Source organism: Ahaetulla prasina, chromosome 5 (assembly GCF_028640845.1).
Source record: "Ahaetulla prasina isolate Xishuangbanna chromosome 5, ASM2864084v1, whole genome shotgun sequence".
Taxonomy (NCBI): domain Eukaryota; kingdom Metazoa; phylum Chordata; class Lepidosauria; order Squamata; family Colubridae; genus Ahaetulla; species Ahaetulla prasina.
In genome coordinates, this window is record NC_080543.1 from 44,701,826 (window position 1) to 44,719,822 (window position 17,997).

Sequence of the window (17,997 nt, forward strand, 5' to 3'; positions counted from 1 at the left end):
AGTCTGGAGTAAATTTTGTCAGTACTGCTTTGCCTGAATATGTTTGGCCAACAGCAGGTTTATCTGGACAAATATCAATTCTTGAGATTATTGCACAGAACAGCAATTCCTACTTGGAGAAGTGGTCCCAAAGGTAATAATATCACCATCACCATCATTACACATTCAGCCAGATGTCGTCACAGAGGAAAGCTGCCATTTGCAATTGACCAAAGGTGAATTTACCAATGGTGATGGTGTTTAAGTGGTGCTCCAGTTGTTTTGGGTTTGCACCAGGGGTGAAATCTAAAAATTTTCCCTACCGGTTCTGTGGGCGTGGCTTAATTGGTGGGCATGGCTTGGTGGTCAGATGGCTGGGTGTGCGTGGCCAATAACAATAAATAATAAAAAGAATAAACGAAGTATAAAAAAACAATAAGAGGTACCAAAAACCAACTTTCACACTTTACACACACACACCACAACATAACACAACACAACTGACTCACACACAATGTAAAAGCAGCTGCACTTCACACTTCACATAGCCACAAAAAGCTCAAAAACCAACTTTCACACTTTACACACACACAACACAACACAAAATAACACATACAGCTTTCTGAGATTTTGTGTGTTTGTGTAGTTAGAGTGAAACACTACAGAAACATACCAAATTTCAGAAAGCTGCACAAATATTTTATTTTATTATTTTATTTTATTGTGGACTTCAATTCCCAGAGTTCCTCAGCCAGGAAAGCCAGACAGCAATAATCACTCAGTGGTGAAATAGATTAGCTAAGTTTAGATTAGTTCTGTCTGGTGCTGAAAGCAAAACTGGGGCTTTCTGGCTGCGAGAAAAGCCATGAGGTCGATCAGTAATCTGGTAAGTGTCTTAGACTCTTTTAAAAGGAGTTTTTCTACATGTTTTTTTTACAGAAAACATGTTTTTTAAGGTTCTGCTGATGAGGAACTCAGGTGAGATCCCCAGAGTAGCTTTTAATTTTTATTTTTTTTTAAGTTTAAAAGCTCTGCCGATCTCAGCTGAGGGGCAGGATCCTCAAAGGCTTTTTTTTAGTTTTAAAGGCATGCTGAAGCAAAACCTTCTTTTAAAAGTAAAAAAAAAACCTCTCTGCTGATGGTATGGCTCAGCAGAGGCAGTGGGGGCGGGGCCAGGGATTTTTGCTACTGGTACTCCGAACCAGCCGCCGCCATCGCTACCGGATCACACCAGCCGGTCCGATCTGGGAGCATTTCACCCCTGGTTTGCACCCAAAGTTCCTATTACTCTTAGAACCACCTTTGCTTGCTTCTTACACAGTCATTCTATTTCTATTTGGAGGTATTTGTATTTTGTTATCTTCCCATTCCTTCTCTTCTATTGTGCTTCGGACATTGCCATGTTCACAATCCAGACATTTTTGTTTTTCTTACTGACAATTGGTAAATCTGTCATGTTATGCAGCAGATGCTTGTGTGTTTGAATTCTAAAGTCCCAGAGTACTTTATTTTCTTCATTTTCTACTATATTACCATCTCTATTTTATAGTCCCATCAGTCCCATCCAGGCAAATAATATTTCTTGCAGATTTTCCAATACATCATTGTTGATATTTTGTCATGCCAATGTTTTTTAATCAGTCTTTGCAATCTTCTTGCAGCATCTAAGCAGGTAGTCCACTGTTTCTTCTGCTTCTTTCCCAAGCAGCACTTGCTATCTATGTTGTCTTCTCAATTCTAGCTCTGTATGTATTTGTTTTTAGGGCTTGGTCTTGTGCATCCAGAATTAGCCGCTCTATCTCTTTCTTCAACATTCCTGCTCTTAGATATTGCCAGGTATATGTATGTGTATGTATTTATAATAGCAATTGTATTCAGTAATTCATTGATTTTATTATTTATTATTATATTTTTATTTTATTATTTATTATTATTTTGGGGATGGGTAATTTCTTCATTATTATAATAGGTCTAATATTGCAAAGTATGACATATGTTGTATTAGGCCATGGTTGATGTATTGAATAAACCAAAATTGGTTTGGTTTGCACAATACACTTTACAGAAATCAAATAAACAATATTATGAGTTAACAGAATGTGTGAACTGAATATTCAGTTTGGTATCATACTCAATAAAGTTGATAATACAATATAATATTTTTCTTTTTTCAGGGACAGTGATTCAATATGTAATTAGTTTGATCTTTATAGTGTATATGTATGTTATTTAGTACAGCAGCCTACTGCAGTTTCCGATTTTTAAACAAAGAAGCAAACAAAGTAACTTGATAATTAAGTTGTTATTTCTATGAAAACTGGTCAATATGTAATATAATCTGCACATAATGATTGGAAGTATTATTTTCCATAGTGTTTTTGCCCTCAAAAATAAAAAAAAGTAAAGATAAAGATGTCTTTGTGGGTTTTACCTCCTTAAGTAAAGTGACTGACTATAAGGGACAGTGTTAATCTCCATTTCTTAAGGTAAACAGCCAGCATTGTATAAAGACATTTTCACAGTCATGTAACCATCATGACATAATGTCACAGCACAGAGGATATGGGGAAACACAAAATGCTGTTACCTTCCTGCATGCTTATATGTGGTAGTTATTTACTATCGTGGGCCCAATTGGCAAAAGGAAGTTCAAGATTGGATTGATTGAAACATGCAGAAGATGCTGCAGTGGATGGACAATGGCTAAAATAATGAAGCAGGTTAAAATAATGCACAACATTTTTCCAGTCCAGATGTCAGCACATCCAAAAAGAACCATCCAAAATAATAACATGTCCCATTTTAATCTGGATTGAATACTGTGTTCCTTCTTTTTGTGTAAAACAATCTTGTTCTTTAATCCATTCAGATAAGTGGTGATTCTTTTCTTGAATTTCTTCAAAACTTTAAAAGCCACTTTTCTAAATCCACCAAGAAGGAAGTATTCAATTACTTCTAGGATTGGCATTCTTATTTCCTAATTAATATTTAAAGCCTCAGCAGTTGTTTTATATGTCTAATGACAAATGCTTGTTCACATTCTCAGATAGATCTTATTGCAAATCCCTTTCTATTACAGGTTTATTTGAGACCAAACTGTTCCTAAGAAAAGACAACACAGCTGACATCAATAATTCAAAGTCCTGATGCAACTCCTCAAAAGTGTCTCTGAACATCAATATAATTTGCTTACCTTGCTATATATTTTCTTATGTTTTCAGTACTAAAAATAGGTTTTACTTTTCCACAAAAAAATATTTAGAATTAATTTCAGTCTTAATATTCAAAATCAAATCTTCCAAAATTTTCAGAGTCCTTAATCTTTTTTTTATTTATTTATTTTTTGTCACAACAGTATACACAAACAATGGTCATAGATAAAACTATTTAATTTTTTTTGTATTCCAAATTTTGCCTTGCTTTTTCTATTTTTTAAATTCTTCAAGCTTTTAAAGAAACAATTTTATTATATTCAAAGAAGTCACTCAATGTCTTTAGCCTTGTTGTTTTGAAGGTATCTAACTTTTTAAAAGTAGTTAACAGGCAATTTCCAAAATGTGATTAGCACAGAAAGTGCAGACTTATTGTTCTTTCAAGGCTCCAAAGAACGTATGGCAGCTTCTATTCTCCCATTCTCCATAGACCATTGCCTTGCCTCTTATGAAAGCAACCATTTGAAACATGGCTGGGGCAATCTTGCATCTTCTCTCGTTTGGAGAGAGTCGAAGGAACCAGTCTGCTTGTTGACTCCCTGTTTTTAGCCACAATAATTGCTTTGTCTTATTTGGAACACTGTTTAGTCTATCATTCTTCCCCAGAAGTTACTTCATTTATTTGTTAGGTTATTTATCTAAATCACAGTTTCACTTATCCACTATATTTTTCAGTTTCCCTCAGTGCAAATCTAGAAGATTTTCAGTAGTTTGTGAAGTCATTCAGACTTCAGCAAAAGAATTGCACAGTCTCCTATGCTTCACTATTTCCCCTGAAAATTATTCATTTGCAATAGTGGCAAATATCTATAGCTCAAATGTAGGATGAGGGTGAAGGTTCATTCTCCGAGCTTGTGGGTTGGTTTCTGAACATTTTGTTACCAGGCTTTACCCTTCACCCTCAACTATTCATTTTACTTGATGGAAAAATAAACAGTTTTATTACTTTCTTACAATCCAACTGTATATTTAAGTGTGTGTGTGTGTGTGTGTGTGTGTGTGTGTGTGTGTGTGTATTATTTGTGAATATACTTTTTTTCTAATAGTCTAATAATCTAAAGATGCTGAATTCTTACAACGTTCAACAATAGACAATCAACATATACATTTATTGTCTAAATAAGACATATAATGTTAAAAATAAATATTTTAAAAAGTTACCTGATTATTACAGGATTTCAAATTAATTCTATTAAATTGTTTAACTTTTTTTAAAGATTTCTTCCCTTGTTATACCCTATTTTCATTATACATCAGATGTTATACTACTTTGCAGTTTTCTGCCTGCTTTCATCCTTATTTGGCAAAACTCCTTGACAGGAAGTTATGCTTTGTGATGAATTTAAATGATTCATAGGAAGTCAACCTTTTGTACATGTGTACTGAATGATCTGACATTCACACAAATTTTCTGGTGATTAATTTATCTAAACTTTATTTTTCCTATGTGGAAATAAATAAATAAAAACAAAACAAAGCAATATTTTCTACCAAGGAAAATATTGAGAAGGGAAAATATACCAGAAGAAATTCTCACTGCAATACTATATGTAGTGTTGTATAAACTGATTACAATAGCATGCCCCATTTTTAGTACAGTATATTTATATTGACATGAGAGATATTTCTGCAAATATATATTATGTAAATAGGAATTAGGATGTCCAAGAGAGAAAAATATATCTGAATAACGTACTTTTATCACCTGTAATACATGTAATACATGTCTATCTAAAATTGATTTTCAAAATATAACAAAATTCTGAACACTTGTGTCCTTCAGTTTTTGTTGACTTTATTTTATTTGGCACTGTTTAAAATCTGTACTGCAATATATAAATAATATATTGCAGTACAGCTATTATTCTTATTACCTTCTTTCTAAGAAAATGTTTGTGACCTATTTAAGATTATCTATCCAAAATCTTTTCATATTTAATAGCTATAATCATCATTATTTTACTCAGTAAGTAAATTATTTCTTCAGAATAAAAATATTTTTCAGCTTTAATAAATATAAAACTATCTAAAATTTAAAAAATGTATTTTTGAAAATTGACCGTACCTCCCTTGGCAATCCTATTGATTAAACAAAAGACAAAAAATGTGATGTGTCTATTGGAATTAGAAAACTCAAAAGTGGCTTGATCTAGTTGATTATTATAACTATTAACTTTCTGAACAAATAGGAATCCCGCATAGCTGTTATTATGTAAGTATTCCAGTTAAGTCCTAAAAGCAACCATTCTGATTCCAAACACATTGATTCCCTACAGGCAATGTTTATAAAAGCCTATTAATATAAGCTATGTGGATATGTCTTTTTTCTGCAGGAAATCATGATAACCACACGATGCCTTCAAGGAAGCCAGGATCACAATTGCAACATAAGTGAGATGGGTAGCCTGGAACACTCATGTAGAGGGGATTATATGATCATTTCTATTAAAACAAGCACAAATTAAGCTACTATTAATTTTCATGTCTATTGCATAGTTCTTCCTTCTATTTATTTCCAATTGATATATGGTTGTGGAAACATTCCAAACACGTTTACACTTTAAAAACAAAAAGGAACATTTTAAGAAAATTTGATGACCACATAGATATTGTAAAAACTCAATATTTTAATCCATAGACAGCAGATATTTTCACATTCAATAAACCTTACTATTTCCTAACATTCACTTTCATTGAAGTTCTGCTTCACAAACACCAGATGCAAACAGAACACAATTCTGGCATATTTTCTTAATACACCATGACTCACCATGCTACTCTGTTAGCTATTGTCACAATAAAAATTTTCATTGCTAAAATATAAAAATAAGCAATACAATTATACCATACCAAAAAAAAAACCCTAATATATGCCCCAAATAAAACAAATTCTAAGTATTTTGTACTAATTTTATTTTCAATACTTCCTTCAAATTTTATTCTAATCAGACATTACTTAGATTAAAAATATTGATGTAGATGCTAATGTCCTTAAATATTCCTAGATTTGTTTCTATTCTGTCCCTCAATGGAATCAAAATAAGATATAACATAAATCTAGTTTTAAGTAATAGTTATTTTATTTTCTTTAGCCCATCTAACCTGATGTTTTATACTGGCCATTTTAGTTCCTTATTGAATATTAATTTGATCTTAATAATGTTTTTGAAATCTCATATTAGCTCAAGAACCTAACCCAAATCATAGTATGTAGCAATGGTCTAATGTCACCTTAACAATTTCAATGATTGAATGTCACCTTAATATTTTAATATTATAAGCTTATACATTTGTTTTTCTTTCTTATTCTTTTCCTGTATTTCCTTTTAATAATGTTACTATGTATGTACCAGAACAATCAAATAAACAAACAAACAACCTTTAGGGTTTTTTTTAAAGAGTTGGTCAGGATTCAAAGTAGAGCCTGGTTATTTGAGGAACTGCTAATTTTATTCTAATCAGACATTATTTATATTAAAGATATTGATGTACAGATGCTAATGTCCTTAAATATTCCTAGATTTGTTTCTTTTGAAAAAATTGGAGCGCATGAAAACATTTTCTGTATAGCAAGAACTGAATTAATTAAATCTGAAGCATCATAGCTTTACTTACATGTTAATAACTTGACAGCTGTACAAGAGTGGCATGTGAACCTGAAATTGCACTTGCATCCATTGTACTTACGGGACTGCCTGCTGTTACCACATGCCTCCCACCGACCCGTACACTCTCACAGAGAGGGACTTCTCAGGGTGCCGTCCGCCAAGCAATGTCGGCTGGCGGCCCCCAGGGGAAGGTCCTTCTCTGTGGGGGCTCCCACAGTCTGGAACGAACTTCCCCCGGGTTTACGCCAAATACCTGACCTTCGGACATTCCGTCGCGAACTGAAGACACATCTTTTTATTCGCGCGGGGCTGGCTTAAATTGAATTTTATTAATTTTAAATTCTTATTAATTAATTTTAAATGGGGTTTTTAGTTTATTGTATATTTTTACTTCTCAGGCCAATTTTAAAATAAGTTTTTTAATTGCATTTTAAATTGTACATTGTATTATCTGTTTTATTTTTGCCTGTACACCGCCCTGAGTCCTTCGGGAGAAGGGCGATATAAAAATCAAATAAATAAATAAATAAATAAAAATAAATGAATCACAAAAGGATGACCATCTGCAAAATGCTTCTCACATATTGAATGAACACTACCAGAAAGTTAAGGTCTGTACATATTTGATTCACATGTTGAAGATACATCTTCATTATAGCTATATTATAGCTACTGTATGTGTTAAGTTCCTTTGTTTTCCTTTTCTGTTACTAATTGTCTAAAAACAATACTACATAAAGTACTACATAAAGTACTGCTAAATATCAAACAAATTAACTAGTGCACACTAAATCTTATGTGCTTGGGATTTTTCTGGGAAAAACAGGATGGAGCGCCAGTTAATCTCATTCTCCATTCCTCCTGTTCTTTCTGATAAAATGTAGAGGGTACTTGGAGCTGTTAGTGGGGTAGGATTGGGGATCTGCTTGGTTTTTAGTTGCAATATAATTTGGGGATGGATAATTTGATGTAAATCACTTAGAACTATATTTACCTAAACTGGGGAGCAAACAAATAATCTAAATAAATAGATATTGAGCAATTGTATTAACATGTTTAATTATACTGGCATTGTGCTTCTGACAGCTATTTTGTGATCCCTGGTATCCTTCTTGCCAGCTTAGGGGACTGAGGGAAAAGCACATTGTCATTATGGTTTTCTACCTTTTTCTCGGGTTCTTCAGTTAGTGTTGTAATTTCCTATGTAGTAACACAACTTTGGGAGCTGCATTGGGTCTCAGCAGACTTCTGAATGTCATTTATGGTGTCAATTATCATTATCATTACCCACAAAGCACAAAACTGTAGAATATGCAGGACCACTTGTCTCTGTTTATTTCTGCCCATTTTACATTTTCTTATTGATTGGATATGAATTGGTTCTTGAAATAATATCATTTGTTGGGACTTAGGAAGTGTCCTTCTTCTTGTGTGTTATCTGCCCTTTAGTATGATTTGCTTCCTTTTCTATAATAGGATAGCCCTGACTTCTTTCAGCCTTTAGGATTTTTTTTTTAAATCCTCATTTTTGTTTTCAGGTGATACTGTATTTGCAATGTTATTTAGGAGAGGTTTATTTGATGTATAACACCCAGAGTAACAACTACATGAGTTATGCAGCTGCACAAATCTTGTAAATAAATATTGAACACTTGTAGTAGCATGATTAATTAACTTGTTTCTCACGGTCTTTCTGCAAGGTGTATTGTTCAAAGTACAAAATGCGTATTGAACATTCTATTTTTTATACTGGTATAAAATTAATTACTGAGCTTTGGTAGTGACCATTAAAATTGAGGATTTACCAAAATCCATATTTGCATATTTAATTTCAGAGATTTTGCCAGGCTTATTCTACCTTAAGAAATGATGCATTGTGGGTCTGTTTAAGATCTGAACAGACAAAGAGGCAAATCCAGGCTCCTTTATTCCACTCTTCAGTGGAATCAAAGTAAGATAAAACATAAATCTATTTTTTAAGCAATAATTATTTTCCTTTCTTTAGCCCATCTAACCTGATGTTTTATACTGGCCACTTTAGTTACTTATTGAATATTAATTTGATCTTAATAATGTTTTTGAAATCTCAAATTAGCACAAGAACTTAACCCAAATCATATTATGCAGCAATGATCTAATGTCACTTTGACAATTTCAGTGATCTAATGTCACCTTGACATTTTACTATTATAAGCTTATAAATTTGTTTTTCTTTCTTTCTTTCTGATTCTTTTCCTGTATTTTCTCTTAGTAATGTTATAATGTATATACCAGAACAAACAAAGAAACAACTATTAGGGTGTTTTTTTAAAATGTAAGAGTTGGTCAGGATTCAAAATAGAGCCTGGTTATTTGAGGAACTGCCTATTTAAGGCACTGTTGATTTCCCATTGTTCAGATGTTTGGCACAATGGCGCTATTCCAGATTTAGTCAACTAAATTTGGATACTGCATGGGACTAAAGAAGCATGCCTTCTCTATCTATGCCCTTTGGAACAGCATCTCCTCAAATTACAGATGATACCCAGTCTCTTAAGGTTCTAGAAAATTCTTACAACTTAGCTCTGCTCATATGTTGTGGAACACTGTTACGTTTTTATTGTTATTGTTGCTTTAGTCCAGGCTACTTTCATTTTTTGTTTAGTTTTAATTGTGCATTTTGTTATTAAAAGCTACCCTTAGTCTATTGGAGCGGGTGGTCATAATCAATGTAATTAATTAATTCAATAAAATGCAATTGGAATTATGCAATTAGGAAAAATATAATTCTATGAAGATATAAGATTTTTATTTAGAATCAAACATAATTTACTTTTAGGTTTCTAAGGCTCTCCAATTAAATAATTATTTTGTGTGGGTACCATTTTTTTAAAAAAAAAACCTCTAGTGAAAGCTGTATTGTAAACTATCTTGACAGAACTCAATTTAGGAGGAAATATACACCAACATATCCTAGGGCCTGGTAGGAGGAAAAAAACCCAGGTGGAAAGAAAAGATTTAAGTTTTTTAATTGATATTTTATTGTATGTATTTTATTGTTGTTTTTATTCTGCCTGTTCACTGCCCTGAGTCCTTTGGGAGAAGGACGGTATACAAATTAAAATATTATTATTATTATTATTATTATTATTATTATTATAGCAAAGATTGGGCTGGGATGCTGTTCCAGAAGTCGGAAATTATGACATGTGAACTACTATAAAGCTACTAGTTTTAATGAGTTCTGTTGCATTCATTGCACATACGGTCCGGAAGAAATGCTATCCGAAAAAAGAAAGGAGAAGATGTCAGAAAAATGATAGCATATTAAGTGGGTATATTGATATTGTCCCAATAACTTACAGTGTGAGTGGCTAGAGAGAATATTTACCTGTGTTTATATATGTTTGTATATGAGTGGAAATATAGTCCTCCACAAGAGCTACTGAATAACATTGTAGGAATACTGACTAACAGTGTGGAGTACCATCTTGGAGATGGCTATTACATTGATGGTAAATCCCACCTCTCCCCTTGCTTCTTGCTTCCCCACGCAAACATCTTTTTTTCTCATATTGCTGTGTTCTCATTATTTTCTTTTTAATTGTTTACTCTGTTCTTCCAATACTTTTCTACTGTTACGTTTACACTTGTTTTCATTGTTGTGAGCTATCTAAAGTAGCTTCACAGTGAGAAACGCGGCAAATAATTTTAACAAACACATACATAAATGAATAATATTTGTAAAGTTACAAGAAAAATTATTACTTTATCATCTCATAACAAATTAGTCATGAAAAAATTAAACCATGTGAAAAACTCAGAAATACTTATCCCCACTTCCCAAAGACATGGAAATTATAATTTTTGTTGCTGTTTTTGAATGGGACAAATGGATTTTTCACAATAGGTGAGTGAGATTTGATAGGTTAATTCCACACAGACTATTAGAATGAATAGGTTTAAATAAATAAATAATGTATGTATACATATATTTGGAGAGAAAATTGTGTTGGTTAGGAGAATGAACATTAATAAACTTACTGGTATCAAATATCTAAATAGAAAACATTATGTATGTGAAAGACTGTATCACTTTCTATATCACACATGTATTCCTTCTCCTCCTTCCCTCCACAAAAGCTACGTTAGAAAAAAATATACACTTGCTATATCACACTTGTGCCCATCACCATTTCCTCCTCTTCCTCTTCCCCTCCCCCTTCTTCTTCCCCTCCCCCTTCTCTGTTCTTTCATTCTTTCACCAACTCTCTCTTCTCAGATCAGATACGAGATGTAAACAAAGGGCATGAAATTTATTTGTTTTCTTTTTTTGTATTCCTTAGAACTACATAATAGGCACTGATACTATTATTTTATATTATATCAAGGACAGCAAGTATATAAACAAGGAATTCAATGAAAGAAAACATAGAAACATACAAATTTTCCTTGGTAGGACACATGCAAATCTACAGGTCAAATTGAACAATGTGCAGTAGTTTAAATAGTGATGTTAGGCTGAAGCAGCATTTATTTTGGCAGTACAAAGATAAAGGTAGTCCTCCATATTTCCATAATGCAGGACTGGTATTAACTAATTGACTAAAAAAGCCAACTTTGTCTTCTGAAACACATCACTGATGATCAACTGACAATGGGACTACTTGCTATTTTTATGGACATATGTTCATGGCTTGCTAAATTATATCATAATGCAACTACAAGATTGTGCAGCTGCCTCCTGATATCTGACATAAGCTGCAATTTTTGAATGGTGATGTCATAACACACATCTTGACATTTCTACCTTTTTCCTTGCATGGAAGCCCATGGTAATACATTTTGTACCTGTATTAACCTGTTTAACCACACTTGTAATCTTAATTCTCTATCCTTAGTGAACACAGATCACAAACATCTTTAGTCAACAGTAAAAACAGAGAAGAAATGAAACAATTAAAACTTTTTTTCAAATTAATATCAATATTCTATAATTTTACAATCAAACAATCATGTTCAAGTTACACATTTTTTAGCTTGAGGATAATGTAAAATAGAATGTAGAGTGTGCAACCATTATTTAACAGTAACATTATTATTATTTAAATAATCAACTGAGGACAAAAAAAAAGTATATTCACCTTTCTTGTCATCAAAGTACAAAGTTTGTTGAGCTGGATTCGACCACTGGAGGGAGGTGTTATCATTTTGATCAACTCTACAAGTCAGTGTTGCTGTTTCACCCTCAATAACTGTAACATTCTGTGTGAGTGGGAACTGGCCTTGGCTGCCTGGGGAGAACATTAAAAAGAAAAAGAAATTGTACTATATTAAAAGTTATAAGAGTAGATCAATATCTTTTACTTTCCCAAAGAGTTGTTCAGTGAGTTCCTGTTGTTCTATTCCAGTAGGAGGAATTTTTTAAAAAAATACAATCTTATCAGAATAGTTGCTCTTAAGATGGATACATCATGCTTTTATCCATCTTTTTCTTTAAAAACAATAATTTTATGAAAATTATCAGATTATTATTTTCTTTGTTTAAGTTAGTATCACTTTCTGACATGTAGCAAGGCCAGGTGAACATTTTAACAATTTAAAATATTTTAGAATGAAGAAAAGTCACAAAATCTATATTCTAGTGTCCCAATGGACATATGTTCATGGCTTAACTAGATGTTCATGGCTTAACTAAATTTAAACAACAGTTTTGTAAATTTGTCTGTGTGTGATAAATGTAATTAAAGGTAGGCTAAATTATCACAAATACTTTAGCAAAATCTTGAGACAGAGATTCTGAACTGAAACGTAACTTAGGACAACTTCATATCTAAAATTCTAATTCAAAGATAATATGAATAGTCTTATCAACATTTCTTTTTTTCTTTTAATTCTAATTTGGCCTGATTGGGGTTGTTTTTTTTTCAGATGTCTAAACAGAAATAGTTAAGATATTTACAGAGTTCAAAAGTAACACTAAAGAAGGATGATTTACTATTTTGCTATCATAAGTGATGAAAATCAGATGACTGCCACCTGTTTGGAAGAATATGAATTATATAAGATTCCAAAAGTTCATGTTGTATTTTCTTTTTTCTTTAAGCAATACAGAAATATCTACTAAAACATTTAAATAAACAAATTTTAAACAATGTATAATTTAGAAGTTATACATAATTTAGTCATTATTTGTTCAATTTATTCTTCTTCCTCACTATTTTCAACTGTTAAGCTAAGGAGCACACACTCAAAATGATGATAGACAGATAGATAAAAACTTAATATCCTCCCTTAGATCACAAATATTTAAGAATGGTATTGGCAGAACTTTTCCAATAGCAGCAACATATTTGTAGTGAGCTTTCTGCAAGCCAGTAGCCTGAAGATTACTTTTAAATACTTAAAGCTAGTCACCTCTATTTTATGGCCGTTAATGCTCCATAAATGGAACTTTTATTGAAACAGAATATAATTTCATTTAGATGAAAATAAGGAAGCCTACAAATTTAATGCACACAGATATGCATATTTTCTATTTTTATTTAATTGTTTTCTTAATATATTCCACTTTTCTTCAAGGAATAAAAGAAAGCATGTACCAAATGTTATGCTAGGGTTGTTTTTCTTTCTTTCTTTTAAGTAATAATTTGTGAATTTAGTTTTGTTGAGAGATACTGGTCCAGAGACTGAACCATGGGTAGATTTGACTATACTTTTTTAAAAAAATACTTAACTTGTTGATGTGTTTGTGTTTGCTTTCAAAATATCTATAAAAATGATCATGCTGATTGCCTGAGATTCTCTTTGATGAATTATTTCAACAAGCTGCTCATGAATCTAGCAGATGTTTATGTTGTCTAGACCAATGAGAACCTTATGGACCCTTTTCTTTCCTCCTCCCTGAAACAAATTTTAACACAAGATCTGGAAGCAAGCATGTGTGTGATAGCATAGAGAGTGCATTATTACATAATAAATACATGAAAATTTACTAATAGTATTGGTTGTCTGGTTTTAATAAACTAAATGTCAGAGTTTCAAGTAACACCCCCAACGAAATCAAACTCAGAGGCTTGAAGTTCCTGAAAGCTAACTTTTATTAGAGATGACATATTGGCACATCTGCGAAAACCTGAATCTGAGAGTTTTTGATTTTCCACACCCAAAAGAAAGTTCAAGGCCTTGTCCCTCAACCACATGTCCATGACACATCCAATCAAGTACCGTCTGGCACAGAAGATACTTCTTCATTCTTCTCAACACAGTTACAAGGCACCACGGCCTTGACTTTCTATAAATAATTTTATTTTGACTACATATCTTCTTCCCTCTATGCAGTCCCCACCTCCAATTTCCCACAGTAGGATTTGTGGCAGGCCGGAAGCCTGAAGGCACAAAGGTAGAAAGATGGCTTCCAGATCTGACACTGAACTCAAAATTAACATCCTTTCCTATTCACTTCTCCTTTCACTTTCCTTTCTCAGTAGAAATTTTAAATATTGTGCTGTGTTTTTTACAATACTAAGACAACGAAATAAAATTAGGAAGCCAACTTGTGACTAATAATAGTTTATTTTTTTGTTATTTGAGGGAAAGTTTGTACATAAGGAAAAAAGTGTTTCATAATAATGGGAATAATGATTACAGAACAACAAGAACAGAATCAAGGATAGATTTGTTTTTAATTTGAAAAAGGGCCTATATGTCTCATGCAATTAAAAGGATTTTTTCCAGATGTACTCTACAAGAAATGTATTATTTGCTAGTTATCAGAATAAATAGTCAGAAACATTATATCTGTAATTATGAAGAAAGATGTACTAGTTGTGATTCAAATCAGACAGCTTGCTACCATAAATATTAAAATTATGCAGTACACAAAGATGACAAAATTAACAGGCTGGACCAACTTGATCTATTGTCATTTGTTATTGCAATTTAAAGCCAAAATATTCTCAATGACATATTTTTATGCATTTGTCATAAGAAAATGACTTTAGATCCTTCAGAATACACTAAAAGTGTTGTATTCATAGTCACAAGCATATGCTTCTACATAGCCCATAAACATATACAGATTGTGTAGGGAATAGATTTTCCTAAATATTATAATATGGAGCATAGAATAATAGGATTGAAAGGGACATTTGAGGTCTTCTAGTCCAACCCCTGCACAAGGAAGAGAACTTATACTATTCTGTACAGTCTCTTTTTGAAAACCTTCACTGATAGAGGAGCCACAACTTCCAGAGGGAATCTCTCTTTAATGATCTTCCACCCGTTACTTCTTGTTCTTACCTTCTCTGTGACAGTCCCTCAATTATCGGACTACTGCTATCATATCACTCTTAGACCACTTCTTTCTGTTAAACTAGACATTCCCAGTACTTGCAACTGTTCTTCATATGGTTTAGCCTCCAGACCCCTTAACATCTTTGTTGCTCTTCTCTGCACCCTTTCTAGGGTCTCAACATTTTTCTGGTGATCAGAATTGGATCGAATAGTACAAGAGTGGTTTCATCAATGCAGCATAAAGTGGTAATATCATTTCATGTGATATTGAAACTACCTTTCTGTTGATACAACCTGATACTGCATTAGGTTTTTTTGGCAAACTGCTGGCTCATACTTGGTGGTGGTCTACTAGGACACCTAGATCTCCTTCAGTTGCTATTGTTGAGTCAGATACCACTATTTTATCTGTGCATTTGGTTTTATTTACCTATGTGAAGGAACTTATTTGTCTCACCAATTGCATTTTGTTGGATAGAGCCCAGTGTTCAAATCTGTCAAAGTCTTTCTGAATCATGAATTTATCACCTAAAAGCGATTTTTCCCAGCTTGGTATAGTCCAAATGTAGTTCCCCCTCTATCCCTTCAACTAGATCATTTATGAAGGTGTTGAAGAGTACTGGACCTAATTCAGGAACTTTGAGTATTCTACTGCATATTTCTTCCACATAGATGTAGTTTCATTGAGAACTACCCACTGAGTGTGATTGATCAGCCAGTTGCAAATCCATCTGGTGGTGATACTGTCTTTCACATATTGTTCTGTCCTATCAAGAAATAGGTTGAAATCTACTTTGTCAAATGCTTTACTGAAGTCTAAGAAAACCATGTCCACAGAATTTCCTTATCCAATAATTTAGTCCCCAAGGCAATAAGGTTTGGCTCACAGATACACTGCTTTTCCAGGAACTTCCCAGTAATGATGTCAGGCTGCTTAGTATAGTTTCCTGAATCCACTCTTTTTTTTTAGGTTGAAACCACAGCAACTCTTTTCCAGTCCTCTGGTATTTCTCCAGTTCCCCAGGAGCTTTGAAATATTTTGTTCAATGATCCTGAGACCCAGCTCTTTCAGCATCCTGGGGTGTCATCCATTTGGTCCTGGTGATTTGAACTCCTCTAGAGTAGATAGACTTACAATTTTCTAGTCTATTTTGACTTGCATTCTGATTCTGTCTCTATGGTGCTTCTTTTAGTAGTTTGGACTATTCTTCGTTTTACATGAAGGCAGATGCAATGTATAGTGTTTCCTTTATAATTTTTATTAATGATGAATTAATTTTAATAATTTTAAAATGGTTTCCTTTAATTACAACATCATACCAGTATTGCAGTTCAAGGAATGATGATGTCATTGAGGTACTTAGTTATATAATCTGATTTATAAACCCTCTTCTGAGTGCAATCATGCATGTATTACATTTAGACATTTCAGTATAGCATTGCTTGCCAGTTTAATTTTAATTGAAATGTTATTTTGAATATGTGAACTTCTTTTTCAGCATTCTACTAAGCTATTCTGAAGCTTCAAGAAGGATAGAACTGGATAGATTAGAAGAATATTGCACTGATGCTTCATTAGTAATGCAAGTTTTAATGATGTTTGTGATTATTAAACTTTGTATAAATTTATGGCAGAAAACAAAAGGAAACAATGGCGAAGTATAAGACACCAGAAAATATATTGATAACTTGCATTAAACCAATTTTCTGAATCAATGAACCCATATCTGAAATTGCTTTCTACATTAAAATGTCATTCTCTTTTTTATGCTGAATAATATTTTAGCTTAAGGGTTTACTATGCAACTTTCTGAATAAGAGGCAACCTGGTACTTTACATAGGAGAGAAAGCCAGTGCAAGAATGCAAATTACATCAACTTCTGTAATAATATATAAATCAAGATACTTTGGGCAGAATGCATAGGAGTTACTAATGAATTGTTCAACAACCAAAATAATACCTATTGTATATAGTGGCCGTCACCAGATAAAATACACAGAAATCTATATATTTGACTATATATTGGACAAGAGTTTTGGAAAACTCAATTATAACAATGAAGATTTATAGTTATAAGTATAACAAAGTATACTTATAAGACTAATTGTAGAATTCACAAACAGCTCATGAGAAATTTCCAAGCAAGTTATGACAAAGAATGAATTTAATGAAGACTTTCAGAGTTATTAGAAGAGACATGGTACAGTACTGCAATGACATCTATAAAGATATAAAATATGACAACAGACATAGAAAAATAAGGAAAGTAGTCTAAACCACCAGAACACAGAAAGTTTCCACCTTCAAATTGCTACGTTGTAGGATGCCAGGAGGCAAGCAATAATTGATTCAAAGAAGATCAGAGATGAAGGAGAATAGTGAAATTATGTACAGTGAGGATGTTAACATCCAGGGTATATTAGGAGATATTCCCTATTTCCAAGAAGATTAATTTAGATTAACATTCTGTTCATTGTCAAATGAGAATGTTACAGGAATTGATGAAAATCTGTAGAAATAAGTAGGCATCAGAATAACCTGGAAAGGTTGCAACCAAAGTATGCCAGCAAATCTGAAGAGTGACATGGTGGGCAAAAATTGGTAGAGGTTTATCTACATACTAATATCAAACACATAAGATTCAGTAACTGTCACATAATATCCTAATTCACATCTTACTAAAATGTTTAGGATCTCCCTACATGAAAAGGAAATGACAGATATTAAAGCTGGTTTTAGAAAACAGGCAGGAACAAACAACAGTATTGCTATGTACATTAGAGAATTGAGAAAGACAAATAATTTAAAAAGAATGTATGATTTACATATCATTTTTTCTCTTTCCATCCAATTGTTTTCAATTCTCAGAGACTGCCTAGACACGTTCCTGCCATTTTCTTGGCAAGGATTTTCAGAAGTGGT

At 32.7% G+C, this 17,997-nt stretch overlaps 1 protein-coding gene across 3 annotated transcripts in view; it reads right to left on the reverse strand.

The window, feature by feature from the left end:
• Positions 1-17,997, reverse strand: part of CADM2 (cell adhesion molecule 2) — a 431,434-nt gene that overhangs the window by 157,575 nt on the left and 255,862 nt on the right. For all 3 annotated transcript variants that reach the window (XM_058185211.1, XM_058185212.1, XM_058185210.1), the window contains one exon: positions 11,923-12,072. In XM_058185211.1, coding sequence (XP_058041194.1) covers positions 11,923-12,072 — 150 coding nt within the window. The remainder of the gene's footprint in view (positions 1-11,922; positions 12,073-17,997) is intronic.